Genomic DNA, 14,965 nt, shown 5'->3' with positions numbered 1-14,965 from the left:
ATAATGATAATGATAATAATAATAATAATAAATAATAATAAATGATAATAATAATAATATGAATAATAATAATAATAAATAATAATAATAAAATAATAATAATAATATAATAATAATAAATAATAATAATAATAATAATAATAATAATAATAATAATAATAATAATAATAATAATATAATAATAAATAATATATAATTAATAATAATAAATAATAATAATAATAATAATAATAATAATAATAATAATAATAATAATAATAATAATAACAATAATAATGCGTAATTTCTATAGCGCCCCTTTCCACCAAAAGTACCCGTAAGCGCTTATACATATATGCACATGCGTTCATGTATATCATTCAACAAAAACAGTAAAAACCACTCACAAAAAACTGAAAGGAAGTAGTACTCTGTCTTCAAAGAGGCTTTAAGGGAGGACAGAGAATTATGGTGTCTGGTGTCCGCAGAAAGAGCATTCCACAGAGAATGAGCAGATTATGCGAAAGCATGTATATCTAAATGGCTTTTATATCAGTATATTGCTCTCATATGATGAGATTGAGCAGTGATGTGAGATGTTGATCTTTGTGAAAGTTTGAGTCATGTTGTGCTACAAATGTCTCTGTGAGAATCTGGTACGATATGAAGTATTGAATATTTTTTTTAAAAAGAGCATTTATATAGAACAATATCCACTAAATGTGCTCAAAGCGCTTTTACAAAGGGTCCCTGACCAATAGAAACACGTAACATGTAGAACGAGACGTGATGCCTGTTAGGCGATATTATAAATTTTTCAGACAGAGACAATGCTGTTAAAACAGCCAGGTACTCATTTTTCATCTGAGTATGGTGAGACAATGTGAGTAAAGAGCCTTTACCATGAACTTGACTATGCGCTGAGTGAGGGTCAAACCCAGGACTTTCCGATCCAAGAGCTCTTCCGTCTGAGCTATTGTAAAGGGTGAAGGGACAAATTATTGCTATCAATTTCTCATGAAAGAAGATGATGAAATTTGGCCTATTAAAGGTTAAAGGACAAATCTTTGATGTCAATTTGTCATGGAAGACGATATGAAATGACAAATTATTGCTGTCAATTTGTCATGGAAGATGATATGAAATGACAAATTATTGCTGTCAATTTGTCACGGAAGACGATATGAAATGACAAATTATTGCTGTCAATTTGTCATGGAAGACGATATGAAATGACAAATTATTGCTGTCAATTTGTCATGGAAGATAATGTTAAAGTCAAACTTGGGAAAGGTTAAGGAAAAAATTAATCTTCCAGTTATTTCCTCCTACTGCTATGTAATCCTTATTTATTCCATTTCAGCTGGAGGCGTTGAAGGGTCACCGTGTGGTGGACGTGGCCTGTGGTAGTGGAGATGCTCAGACTTTGTGTATCACGGATGATGACAGTGTCTGGTCTTGGGGGGATGGAGACTACGGCAAGCTGGGTAAGGAAAGGTTGGCATAGATTGGTGGTGGTGGTGGTGGGGGGGGGGGGGGGAGGGGGGGAGAGAGAGAGAGAGAGAGAGAGAGAGAGAGAGAGAGAGAGAGAGAGAGAGAGAGAGAGAGAGAGAGAGAGTACATTTTGAATTTGTTTATTTTACTTATAAATTAGTGATCACTGTTTTCAATATCATGGCCCTAAACTCTGGAATACGCTACCTCAACCCATTAGAAAAATTGAGAATATCTCAAAACTTTAAACCTGCTTTAAAAACCCACTTTTCACAATTCATTGTCCCATGCTGACTGTAATGTTTGTATAATAATAATGATAATAATGGTATAGATTTATAGTGCGCCGAACATCCCTTCTTCAGGAGGGCTCTGGGCGCATAACATAGATTAAGCCCTTACACAGTACACGAACAACGCTAATTGTACACATATACTATTATTGTAACAATTTTGTTCTTTATTTCCATGATTACCTAGACTACCTGTGTTTATAACGTAATTCATCATCTGTAAAGCGCTTTGAGATGTTTGGTTCAGGGAAAACGCTCAACAAGTGTCATTTATTATATTATTATTATTATTATTATTTATTATTATTATTATTATTATTATTATTATTATTATTATTATTATTATTATTTTATCATTATCATTATCATTATATTATTATTATAATTATATTATTATTATTATATTATTATTTATTATTATTATTATTATTATTATTATTATTATTATTATATTATTATTATTATTATTATTATTATTATTATTATATTATTATTATTATTAATTATTATTATTATTATTTATTATTATTATTATTATATATTATTATTATAATTATTATATTATTATTATATTTTTATTATTATTATTATTATTATTATTATTATTATTATTATTATTATTATTATTATTATTATTATTATTATTATATTATTATATATTATTATTATTATTATTATTATATTATTATTATTATTATTATTATTTATTATTATTATTATTATTATATTATATATTATTATATAATCATATATATTATTATTATAATAATGGCTATGACCACGTGATTGATGCCTGTCTTCTCCAGGTCGTGGTGGAAGTGAAGGCTGTAAAGTTCCAATGAAAGTGGAGGCCTTACAAGGTCTTGGAGTCATCAAAGTGGAGTGTGGATCTCAATTCTCTGTGGCTTTGCTCAAGTCTGGAGCTGTATATACTTGGTAAGCTTCACCAGTTTTTTAAATTTATTTATTTTAAAAAATATACTGCACAAGAAACCTTCTGCATCTGGGTGGGGTTCCTGACCTCCCAAGGGGGCAGGGAGGTACTTACTGTATCTTCTATCCCTTAATATCTGTTTTCCAACTTGATTTGTCTTGGAATGAGGTTACTTGGTTTTGTCCTGACCCTGGCCGGAGTCCTTGACTGGGAAGGAAACAATCAAATGTATAAGAGTTTTTAGAGATTATATTTTTTTCCTTGTAAATCATCTCTATGTTATGTACTGTTACTTTAATTTTTAACATATGATTTGTAAACATTTGAGTGTATTCTTCTTAGTGGGATCTTGTGCTAGTGTCTGGTTGAGACTTTTAGGTAATCTCAAACGAAGTACACTGATAGTGTGCTCTTGGAATCTACGTCTTGTTTTCTATTTGAACCATTCCCCTTTGTCTTACTTTTTCCTCAAGTCCTTTTGATTGTACACCTAGAATGATTTTCCTATCTAATTTTCTTCCATTTTACTGGCACTGATTTAACCTAAATGTGTTGCAAGCGCCGTAAAACCCTTAAAAACAAAATAAACAACAAATCTTAGCATTGTTTATTTTGTTACAATGAAATTAAAGATATTAGGCTGTAAAGGTAATCAATATTTTTTTCTAATAGAAAATATTTGTTATTATGGGTTCACATGCTTCAATTTTCAAAACTAAAATATATATATATATATATATATATATATATATATATATATAATATATATATATATAATATATATAATATATATATACATACACACACACAAGCTAAACCCCTTGTTTCAACCAAATCTTGATCTCTCACGAAATGAAACGCTACAAATTTGTAAAGAATCATGCCATCATAACCTCAGACAACCAAATCAATCAATATTGAAAACTTATTTCTAATATTATAATTTGACTTAATATGCACCAAAGTGGCAACTCACCTCTTAATTGAAATATGAGCTGTGTATGTTATAAATAATGATAATATTAATGCTTTGGATATGTATCATCATTTTTTTGTTTGTTTTTAATCCTCTTGCAATAAAAGTTTTTGAATTTACGGCAATTTTTTTCCCCCAGGGGCAAGGGAGATTATCATCGTCTTGGTCACGGTACTGATGACCATGTCAGACGGCCTCGCAGAGTTACTTCCCTTCAAAGCAAAAAAGTCATTGATGTGGGCTGTGGGTCTCTTCATTGTGTGGCATGTACAGATACAGGTATTTTTGTTATTTTATGAAAAGCAAAGGAATGAAATAGATTATTTATGTAAGTCTTGTGACTGAAAACACCAGGTCATAAAATTTAATTAAACTGAGCTGTTTTGACACATAATTTTGTTTGTTTTTTGTTTTTTGTTTCAACTGCATGCGATCTTGACCAAGACTTTGAACCAAAGGAGGTGCTAAGACTTGCTGTAACTCCATTTACAGTCACCTTGGGATGTCAGCAGATGACACAATAATACCGGGTGGTGTTGATGTGCAGGGTTGCCAGTTTGGTGTTTTTAATGCCAAATTCCAAAATCTTGTTTAACCACACACTGCAAAATTCCTGGCTACGCAGCTGAATACCAGATTGGCTCATTGGCTTATTGAGTCACATATAATGATTTATCTGGATAAGTACCTGAGAGAATTGTCAAAGAACGCAGGTATATTTTCATTTGTTGATTAATTGAGCCAGTCATTTATTTATCAAGTTTAGATTATTTAAATAAGATTTTTTAAATGACACATTTCGTTGTCAGTTGAGTAATATTTGCCTTATGTGACTGTAATCAACCAGGTGAAGTCTTCACATGGGGAGATAATGACGAAGGACAGCTGGGAGATGGGACCACCAACGCCATACAGCGGCCACGACTGGTAGCAGCCTTGCAGGGTGAGTGTTTGTTTTTGTAAAGGGTTTTAAAGAAAGAAATAAAAACAACAAATCAACACCTCAGCAAACAAATGAGTTAAAATATCATGTTTGTATTGTATTGTTTTTGTTAGGGTTTCTTTTTCTGTATCATTGTTATGTGTTGTTTATGTGTGTTATGTGCGGCTATGTGGTCTAGTGGGATGACACTCGCCTTTTGACTGGTAGGTCTTTGGTTTGAGTCTTGCCCTGAGCAGCGCATAATCAAGTCCAGGTTTTTATTTCAAATAACTGACAACTTTTGACATTGTTCATTCAAACTGCAGGTAAGAAAATCAACCGAGTGGCTTGTGGTTCAGCCCATTCCTTGGCTTGGTCGACACACAAACCAGTGAGTGCTGGACGTCTGCCCACCTCCATCCCTATGGAATACAATCACTTACAGGTTAGTCTTTTTCTTGTGTCTTGTCTCTTCTCTGATTTCTTTCATAACATTATACAGTTGTAGTTTTAAAAAATGTAATTATTATTATAATATGATGATGATGATGATGATGATGATGATGATGATGATGATGATGATGATGATGATGATGATGATGATGATGATATATTATTATTATTATTATTATTATTATTATTATTATTATTATTATTATTATTATTATTATTATTATTATTATTATGAGTGGTTTTACTAACAATCCATCGACATTTAAAGAAATTTCAAAGCTCTTACTTTAAAAAAAAAAAAGAAATGTTTGTATGTATGTATGTATGTATGTATGTATGTATGTATGTATGTATGTATGTATGTATGTATGTATGTATGTATGTATGTATGTATGTATGTATGTATGTATGTATGTATGTATGTATGTATGTATGTATGTATGTATGTATGTACATACACCACTGTTATTGTCATCATCGTCTTCATGATCATCATCGTCGTCATCATCATCGTCTTCATCATCATCATCATCATCATCATCATCATCATCATCTTTATCATCGTCATCATCGTCATCATCATCATTATCATCGTCATCAACACTAATATCATTATTACCTCTGGGACATTCTGTGGCAGAGTCTGAAACTTCACTGTTCAAATTAATACTCCAGCTCTATACATTGTACATTATTTTAGGAAATGGTATTATGTCAATGAATATGTTACCCTTGTTACATTATCATGTATATTTCCTGAAATAAACAATTTTGATATGTATATAATATAGAATAACTACTATGTATATTCAATGGATGATTTGTAATATAAATGATATTGTTACAAATGTTTATTTATAACCTATTTGTTCTTGGAAATTACTCTTATGCAAATCTGATATGTTTTATTTAAAATCTATTTCTTATGATCTCCACAGGAGAAAAAAAAATCTCTTAATGCTCTAGTCTTTCTCCCCTAAGAAGAATGTAAATGTTCATAGAGATTGAATAATATCTAATATATACTTTATTCATTCCATTCAATTCAATAATATCTAATATATACTTTATTCATTCAATTCAATTCAATCTTTATTTATTATCAGCATATGTTAACAATATCATGTAGGCCCATATAAAAATAAATAAAATTCAATTTCCATAAAAAAAATGTTTATTATGTTAGTTTAATTTCACCCCCTCCCCCCTAACCCCACCCCCATATCCCCCCCCCCCCCACCAAACCTCTCAGCAAAGCTCTTGTTTTGTTGTTCCACTTTCATAGCTAATGTCTTTGATTGACCTTTCAACCTTCCAGGGCTTTGAGATTCCAGTCTTACAGAACCGCCTGATACTCCTGCACCATTTCTCAGAGCTGTTCTGTCCTTGCATTCCCATGGTGCACTTGCAGGAAGACCGCAGGGATCAAGGGAAAGAGGACATCACTACTGGATTAGATGCTCTTCGAGGAATACTCGTCTCGTCAGCTAAGGTAGGAGATTTGATGTGTAGTTAGAATGACTTTAATAAAAAAGTTTAAAGTGAAAATGATCAGATTTAAATACTGTTCATCTCTCATGAGGAGAGTGAGGAGTACAGTAATCCTACTGCGGAAACAATATTGTAGGCAAAATAAAAGGTAAGAAATTCAAGCTCTTGAAATAGTCAAGCTCTCTAAAGATTTCGTGCACATCAATATCTCGCGAACTATTTCAAAATAATAGATATACAAACCTGCCGAGTACTACGAAAAATCCATAGAATTAAGAATTTTTGACTCCAGCTACAGAGCTGCATTGCGTCTGTGACTCAGTAAATCTTGTTGATAAGGAAAATGTAATTCCTTAGATCCCATATTCAGGACTTTGAAGCATTTGTGGATCATGGTGAAGGCAAATTATTGATTTTTAAAGCTATTTATAGTCACTTTTTCATCCCCCCTCCCCCTTGGAAACGACGAATTTTTACAATTTCAAGTTGGCAGCTCTGGATATATCAGTGACTTTGCCATTTACTCTACATTAAGCTTTATTGTTTCATCTTACATTAGTTTCATGTTGACAATCTGATTAGACTTGTTTTATTTTATCTTCCCCCCCCCCCCCCCCCCCCCCCCCCCCCCCCCCCCCCCCGCTCCAGGAATCAGCTTTCCGTAAGGTTGTCCAAGCCACTATGGTGAGAGATAAACAACATGGGCCTGTTATAGAACTCAACAGAATACAGGTAAATACATGCTTTAGGTCTGAACAAGTGTGTATGAAAGGTGTCAGACAAAGCAAGAAAGAAAAATGCAATTTTTAAAAAAACATCCCAAAAAATCAGTCTTCCTCTACAGGGGTTCTTCCTTTCAATTAAAATTTTTCAAAAGTTAATTTTTCTGTCTGACAAAAAGAGGAGAATGTGTGATAAATACATATTCACGGTCACATTCCCTCTCAAGGGACACATATCTCAAAACAATTATGACCTCTTGTGTCTTTTGCATCCAGGTCAAGAGGTCAAGGGTCAAAGGTGGCCTTGCAGGAGTGGATGGTCTGAAGTCCGTATTTGGTCAGATGTCTCAGAGGTTGAGCTTGTTGACGCCAGAGAGCCTGATGTTGCCTCATCGGGTCTGGAAAGTCAAGTTTGTGGGTAAGTTTTCGTCATAATTGCTGTCCTCGTCTTTGTACATTGTCTTGTCATTGCCTTATTTGTAGTTGTCTTTGTTTGAAAAGCATCCAAGAAGATATTTTTTGTGAATTCTCTGCTAGATGGGTCAGTTTCGTCATATTTAACCATTTTTTATCAAGAGAAAACGGTAAAATCCAACAATACAATAGAGATATAAATAATAGAAGTTATATAAATAAATGGAAATTTTATCTCTACTTCAATGGATGACTAATCTTAGGATTTGATATCTTTTCTGCATACATTTGCTATAACTATTATATATATAGGACGTTTCGTGGCAGGCGGCTGCTGTGGGAAAGGAGAAAAAAAAAATTAATTAAATATGGATAATTTGCCTGTTTTTGAATTTTTTTTTAAATTGTACTTACTCAACTATTTTGCGTTAAAGTAAAATTGGTTTGATTTTTTGTGCAATATTCCAGCTCTAAATCTTAAAAATATCTATGTGTGTGTATGTATATGTGTTAGAGTGAAAATTTGCTATCTAATTAATGCACATCCTGAAATATTTTGTCTCCAGGTGAGGGCGTAGACGACTGCGGCGGTGGTTACAGTGAATCCATTGTTGAGATGTGTGAGGAGTTACAGAACGGTTCCCTCCCTTTGCTCATAGTCACTCCCAATGGCAGAGACGAGTCCGGCGCCAACCGAGATTGCTTCATACTCAATCCCATGCTGCACCAGCCAGTACATCAAAACATGTTCCGATTCCTTGGTGAGGATTTAACCTTACTTCCAGTTCATTTTTCCTTCACTTGCTCAAGTTCAAAAGATAAACGTGACCCAATAGGGAGCAGGCACTGGTGTACGATAAAAATCTGAAAAAGTGTGTATGGAACAATGCTGATGGTTTTCCTCGGATCCGCGGAAATCTGCGATTTTTTAGTCAGAAGAGGAATTTCCTCTTTTTTAAAAAGTTGTATTTCCCTCAATCAAATGTACTGGCAGTGAGAGATTTGATGTGTGGTGAAACAAATAGGTGCAGTTTTCCACTCTCTATTCTCTAATAGTGTGTGTGTGTGGATGGGGGGGGGGGGGGGGGGGGGGGTGAATGCTGTAAAAATAATGGGGCTTAAAGGCAATCATTCAAAATGTTCCTCCCTTTTCAGTTTTTGGCACCATCAGCACTTGGTGTATGGGACAATGCTTGAAAAAGGAGAAAGAAAAACAAGAAAAAAAATAAAAATCCCAAAAAAAAAAATAACCTGCCTCGACTGCTGACTGATTTTTTAAAGATTATTTCTTCTTGTGTTTTTCTTTCTGCGATTTCTGGTACAGTTTCATTCACACCTTTTCAGTGTATTTTGGGGGGGGGGGGGGGGGGGGGGTTAAGGAGGAGAGAGAAATCACCCCCTCTCGTCTCTTCCTCCCCCACTTTGATATTATTTAATTTTCTACCTTCTTATGTACATACAATATTACACATTCGTAGGATAGTTAAGAATATAAATCAACTCATGTGAGAAAATGATGTACATGAATCTTTAAAGTGCTCAACAATTTAAAAAGGAGCTTTAATTATTATAGTATTCTCACCTTGTATTTTGCCTATTATGTTGTTTCAACAGTTTCCTTCAATGTGTCGTCATCGGGCCAGAATGAAATAACAAAAATTCTGCCCTGATGATACAGCGAAGGAACCTGTTGAAACAATATTGTAGGCAAAGTAAAAGTTGAGAATACAATAATAAGAACCTATCAACAGATCTACCTTCTGTTAGGAAAAATTCATAGAATGACGACATTTTGGCTCAAATTTCACAACTTCATGAGCATCTCTTAAGTCTTTAAAACTTATTGAAAATGAAAGTTGATACCAGACTACATAATTTAAAGGACTTTGAAGTGTTATTGAATCCTTCCGAGAATAAATTGTTGATGTATAAAGTTAAATACAGCGACTTCAATTTTTATCTCCTAAAAATTATGAATTTTTAAATTTAAAAAAAAAAAAATAAAATTCCCTTTATTCATCCCCAAGGGGAAATTTTTCTTTAGGGTCTATTCCAAGGGAAGACTGGAATAACCAAGGAGTCAGCTGCAGTGCAACGACGCAAAGTGAGCTAGGGCGAGGTGACTTGCTCAAGGCCACACAATGAGGCGGGTAGTCGAACTCGGTACCTTTCGGGTACGAAGCAAAGACTTTATCACTGAGCCATGCTGCCCCCTTAAAAATAATCAAGTCTCTATAAAGATATATTCTATATGATTAGATTTGATGGATTTGTCTACATGAATCTATTGTTGTAACTCCTCAGGGATTCTCATCGGCATTGCCATTCGTAGCGGAAGTCCACTCAGTCTGAACATCGCAGAACCCACGTGGAAACAGCTTGCTGGGATGCCTTTGTCCATTGGAGACCTGTCTGAGATTGACAAGGACTTTGTTCCTGGTAAACTACAGTTTGTTTTACTACCTATACACAGATAATGAAAAAATGTGTCTCTACAACGTCAACATGTGACTTATGTTACTGAGCATTACTGCTGATGCTGCATAAATCCAAAAAAGACGGTGTTTTCCAGATAGTCCATCAGAGGTCCCAGTAGCTCTGTTGGTAGAGCACTCGCTTCACATGCAAAGAGATCAAGTTTGAATCCCGAGTGAACTTGAGATTTAAAAAATAATAATAATAATAATAAATAATAATAATAATAATAATAATAATAATATATATAATAATAATAATAATAATAATAATAATAATAATAATAATAATAATATAATAATAATAATAATAATAATAATAATAATAATAATAATAATAATAATATAATAATAATAATAATAATAATAATATAATAATAATAATAATAAATAATAATGATAATAATATAATAATAATAATAATAATAATAATAATAATAATAATAATAATATAATAATAATAATAATAATAATAATAATAATAATAATAATAATAATAAATACAATAATATACATCAGATCGCCTTACCCCGATTTCAATTGCCACTAGGCGCTTTACATTCATAAAATAAATCAACAAATACAAATTAAAAATAAAAACCCAGCAATTTCAGGTAATCATCCTAATTGTTTCAAACATACGTTTTAACATCTTTTTTTTTTCTCCACAAGGCCTCATGTGTATCAAGGAGATGGACGGGGAGTCGCTGAGGGCAGCTGAGATGCCATTCAGTATCCCGAGTGCTTCAGGCCAGGAGATGCAGTTGAGCCATAAATACTCTCGAATCCTGCCAGAGAACAGACTGGAATATGTCAAGGCAGCCATGGATTTAAGGCAAGAGTTTATTTTACTTCTTCTTCTTCTTCTTCTTCTTCTTCTTCTTCTTCTTCTTCTTCTTCTTCTTCTTCTTCTTCTTCTTCTTCTTCTTCTTCTTCTTCTTCTTCTTCTTCTTCTTCTTCTTCTTCTTCTTCTTCTTCTTCTCAATGTCTGGGTCATTCAATGTGTTGGTTGTTTTCAGGGTTTACGTAGGTACTCTTCAAAGAGGGTGAAATGGCCGAATGGTAAAGGCATTAAAATGTACGCCTATGTGGTCTTGTGGTATGACACTTGTTTTCAGATCGGAAGGTCCTGGGTTTGAGCCTTGCTCAGCGCATAGTTGAGTCCTTGGAAAAGGCTCTTTACTCACATTCTCTCACCACACTCAGGTGTAAAATGAGTACCTGGCTGTTAACAGTGTTGTCTCTGTCCGAAAAAATTATAATATCGCCTTACAGGCGTCATGTCTTGTCCTAAATGTTAAATGTTGCTGTTGGACAGAGACCCCTTGTAAAGTGCTTTGAGCATGTTTTTGCGCTACATAAAAGCTCGAAAAAAAAAAGGTGCTAGGTACATAAATCACCTGTTAAAAAAGAAACTGTCCCCCCACCCCCCTCCCCCAAAACGTGATACATATTGTATATTTGTTATGCTGTGGTAACACCAACTTTTAAAAAATTTCTCTCCCTTAGACTCCACGAATTTGATGCCCAAGTGAGTTGGGTGAGGGAAGGAATAGTCAAGGTGGTTCCAGTCCCTCTTCTCTCTCTGTTCACTGGATATGAGTTGGAAACCATGGTAAGTCAAATCATTGCTCTTTCAGCACCATTGGCCGCACTGTGCGGTCAGAGCAGAATCTGTTCTATTGGCCAATGGCTCCACTCCTACTTTCTACAAAAGTACTATAAATTGAACCAATGGTATCATTTCTTTCATCAGAACATTCAATTGGCCCTAGAGGGGTATTTTAATTGAGATTTTGCCGAATTCGAATGTCGCTTTGTCTTAGCTTTTCCTTCTCATGCTGCCTCAATCAGGTGTCAGTCATTTTGTGATGGAAATGCCAATATAGCCTCAGCGCTGAAAGAGTTAATGTTACTGTTAAGGGATAGTGTGGCATTGTGGAGTGGTCTTCATTTTATATCCTGTAGGTAGCAGGTTCAAATCCCACAAGATGCACTATGTGACCTTGGACAAGTGACTTCACCTTGGCTTACTCGTGGCGATTTAGTTTTTTATTATTAAATTAAAAAAAAAAATTTTATCAAACATCAAAAAGATGAAGCTATGGCCAACCAGTTGAAATCTGCACTATTCTCACAGGCTTGTGGTTCAAATCTCCTTCATGACATTTTCTGTCTGTTTTGGAAAGAAGATTTGCAATCCTTCAGATTGGACTTTTTTCTCTCAGAAACAAAAAGAGTTTCTGTTTTACTTAACCTTTGATTTCATTCGAGTGTGGGAAAAAAATCCAGAAAAGTTTAGAAGCCTGCGGCCGCCAGACAGTGAAAAGTTTGAATTCCGCCATTGTTTTAATAACCACACCTCAAATATGCCAAAGCTAGAGGTGCCTAAATGAGCCAGTAAAATGGAGAGAAAAAAATAAAGTGAGTAGATATGACTCATATATAAGGGAACAACACAAAACAAACAACGTTTCGGCCCTTGGCCTTCGTCAGGAGACAGTAAACACAAACACAAATATGTAAATTTACAAAATATATCACATTTTGATGCCATATCAAAGATTTTGGATGTAATTCTCAAATTTTGATGTGATCTTTCAATCCCTCATTTTACTTTATGACTGATCCACATAATGTTTTCCCACAATCTAAATTGATTTTCTACTGTCTTGAATAGCGAGTCGATCCCAGGCATTTTGAATTGACTCTTTTAACTCTGTTTGTGTGTAAATTGTTGTTGTACCACCCTTATGAACCATCAAAGACCAAATTATGCTGTAGTCCATGGGACTCAAGTCAGGGTACATTGGAGGCAATTCATCTTTGGAGATAAATCGAATATTGTCTCTGCTCGTGTGTACTGAAAATTACTTAGCATTGTTAGAAGAAAAATATTTATTTCAGACTTTGTCCCGATTGATCATTTGTTTTTCAACCAGACACAACTTTTTACACAAGGAACACTACACTGTTAAAACAAGATGCAAATGTTAAAACTTTTTATATTGTGATTGTTATATGAGTTTGGTATAACCGGCATGGTTTCTAAACCAATAAAGCATTTTAAAAAATTAAACTTGGCAAGAATTAATTTCAGGTTTTGTTCTTCCCGCATGTAAATTTTCGAATATTTTTGGTTTCTACTTCGTACTAAAAAAGCGTCATAAATTTTTCTCTTTTGTTTTTTTATCTTGCACCGTATATAATTGTAAATCATGGTGAAGATTCTTTTTCTATTCGAATCCTGTTTATCAATTTTTCTCCATCTTTTTCTCATTTTCAGGTTTGTGGCAGTCCAGACATTCCTCTCAGTCTTCTCAAATCCGTGGCCACCTACAAGGGAATCGAACCCAGTGCCCCTCTGGTCCAGTGGTTCTGGGAGGTCATGGATGAGTTCACCAATGCTGAAAGGTCGTTGTTCCTGAGATTTGTCTGGGGTCGGACACGACTACCTCGGACGATTGCTGATTTCAGAGGGAGAGATTTTGTCTTGCAGGTTTGTTTTCTATTTCTCTTTATGTATTACAACGAATGATGTAATCAGTCGGATGGTGAAAAGATTTGAGCTGAGATATTGCCAAGTTTAGTTAGAGGGTCAACTTTGATCAAAAGTGAGTTCTTGTCATAATTAAATCAACCCTTTTTGTACATCTTCGAGGAATATAAAAGCTTAATTTCACTTCTAAATATTTTTTACAGCTAGTCAGGTTGAAAAGGTACGAAATTTTTAAAAAGTTGCTGGATACCTTTCCCATTCATCTGACCATAACTTCATGAAAAATCACCCGATTTACTTCAAATAAAGATTAAAATGCTTTCAGAAAAATGAAAAAATTGCAAATTCAAAATTGTCACCTTCTGATTGATTATGTCATGCACTGACACGTATTTTTAATCTGCAATTTTATCAGTTCTTGTTTTTTTTTTTTACAATTGAGATCCTCCATTTTTGGATTTCGTCGGAGTCTGCTTTCTAGATGACATTGACCAGAAAATTCCAGGAACCACATCCAACCACAGCCAGATTCCAATTTATCGATTACTAACTTCACCTATCTGTGTGTCCTCACAAGTAATTTTCTGTATTTGATATTCAAAGTTTTAATATAATTTCATCTTGACCAATGTCCCCAGGTTTTGGACAAGTATAATCCACCAGACAACTTCCTGCAGTAAGCATACTGTATGTACTTCTTGTTGAAAATTGCCCCTAATCTTGCCGTCCGGTCTCTTGAGAGAAAGCTCAATACACCGATCTTACTCGCAAGTTCGATCGACACGAACAAAGCTGAGGCTCTGACTGGTTTTTGCCATGGAGAAGACACCCCAAGCCACGAGGCCACAGCTGGATAGCATGGAGAGTGAGGGAGAAATTATCGACTCCGATGCCAGCTAAAAAAAAAAAACAAGACTGGGAATTTGTCTCTAACTCAAAAAAAACAGACAAAAAACAAAACAAAGCTATTGTTAGAAAGTTGCTGTTATGTTACAGTTACCGGCTTGATACTTTTTAAATTTTCAGTATTTTTTTTTCTTCTTTAATTTATTTGATAACTGTAATTTTAATAAATAATGTTTAAGGAAGTGTTACATACATTCCGGTGGATTATGTTTGTAGAGATTTAATACTCAGTTTAATGAAGTCAATACTTGTTTATTCTTTTTGACGTTTACTTTGTCCAATAATTCTTTGACAAAGAGCAATCAATATTATAAACGTGTAGTATTTTTATTTTTTTTAAGATTAAAAAAAGAAATAAAAAGATAACAAAAAGTCGAAAGAACGTTATCCGTACCCTGTTATGATAAG

At 33.9% G+C, this 14,965-nt stretch overlaps 1 protein-coding gene across 1 annotated transcript in view; it reads left to right on the top strand.

Annotated features, from left to right (window-relative positions):
• Positions 1-14,508, top strand: part of LOC144971662 (E3 ubiquitin-protein ligase HERC2-like) — a 177,195-nt gene extending 162,687 nt beyond the window's left edge. Inside the window, 14 exon segments of the mRNA XM_078912736.1 lie at positions 1,343-1,466; positions 2,573-2,702; positions 3,816-3,955; positions 4,524-4,619; positions 4,925-5,043; positions 6,370-6,543; positions 7,191-7,274; positions 7,541-7,682; positions 8,245-8,439; positions 9,983-10,117; positions 10,825-10,987; positions 11,662-11,767; positions 13,439-13,651; positions 14,290-14,508. Of these exon segments, the coding sequence (XP_078768862.1) occupies positions 1,343-1,466; positions 2,573-2,702; positions 3,816-3,955; positions 4,524-4,619; positions 4,925-5,043; positions 6,370-6,543; positions 7,191-7,274; positions 7,541-7,682; positions 8,245-8,439; positions 9,983-10,117; positions 10,825-10,987; positions 11,662-11,767; positions 13,439-13,651; positions 14,290-14,508 (2,040 nt within the window).
• The last annotated feature ends 457 nt before the right edge of the window (positions 14,509-14,965 follow it).

This window comes from Berghia stephanieae, chromosome 4 (assembly GCF_034508935.2).
Source record: "Berghia stephanieae isolate SIO BIC M18660-M18661 chromosome 4, UCSD_Bste_1.3, whole genome shotgun sequence".
NCBI lineage: Eukaryota > Metazoa > Mollusca > Gastropoda > Nudibranchia > Aeolidiidae > Berghia > Berghia stephanieae.
Note: the sequence above shows the minus strand (reverse complement) of the source record. Positions and strands in the feature narration are given on the sequence as shown.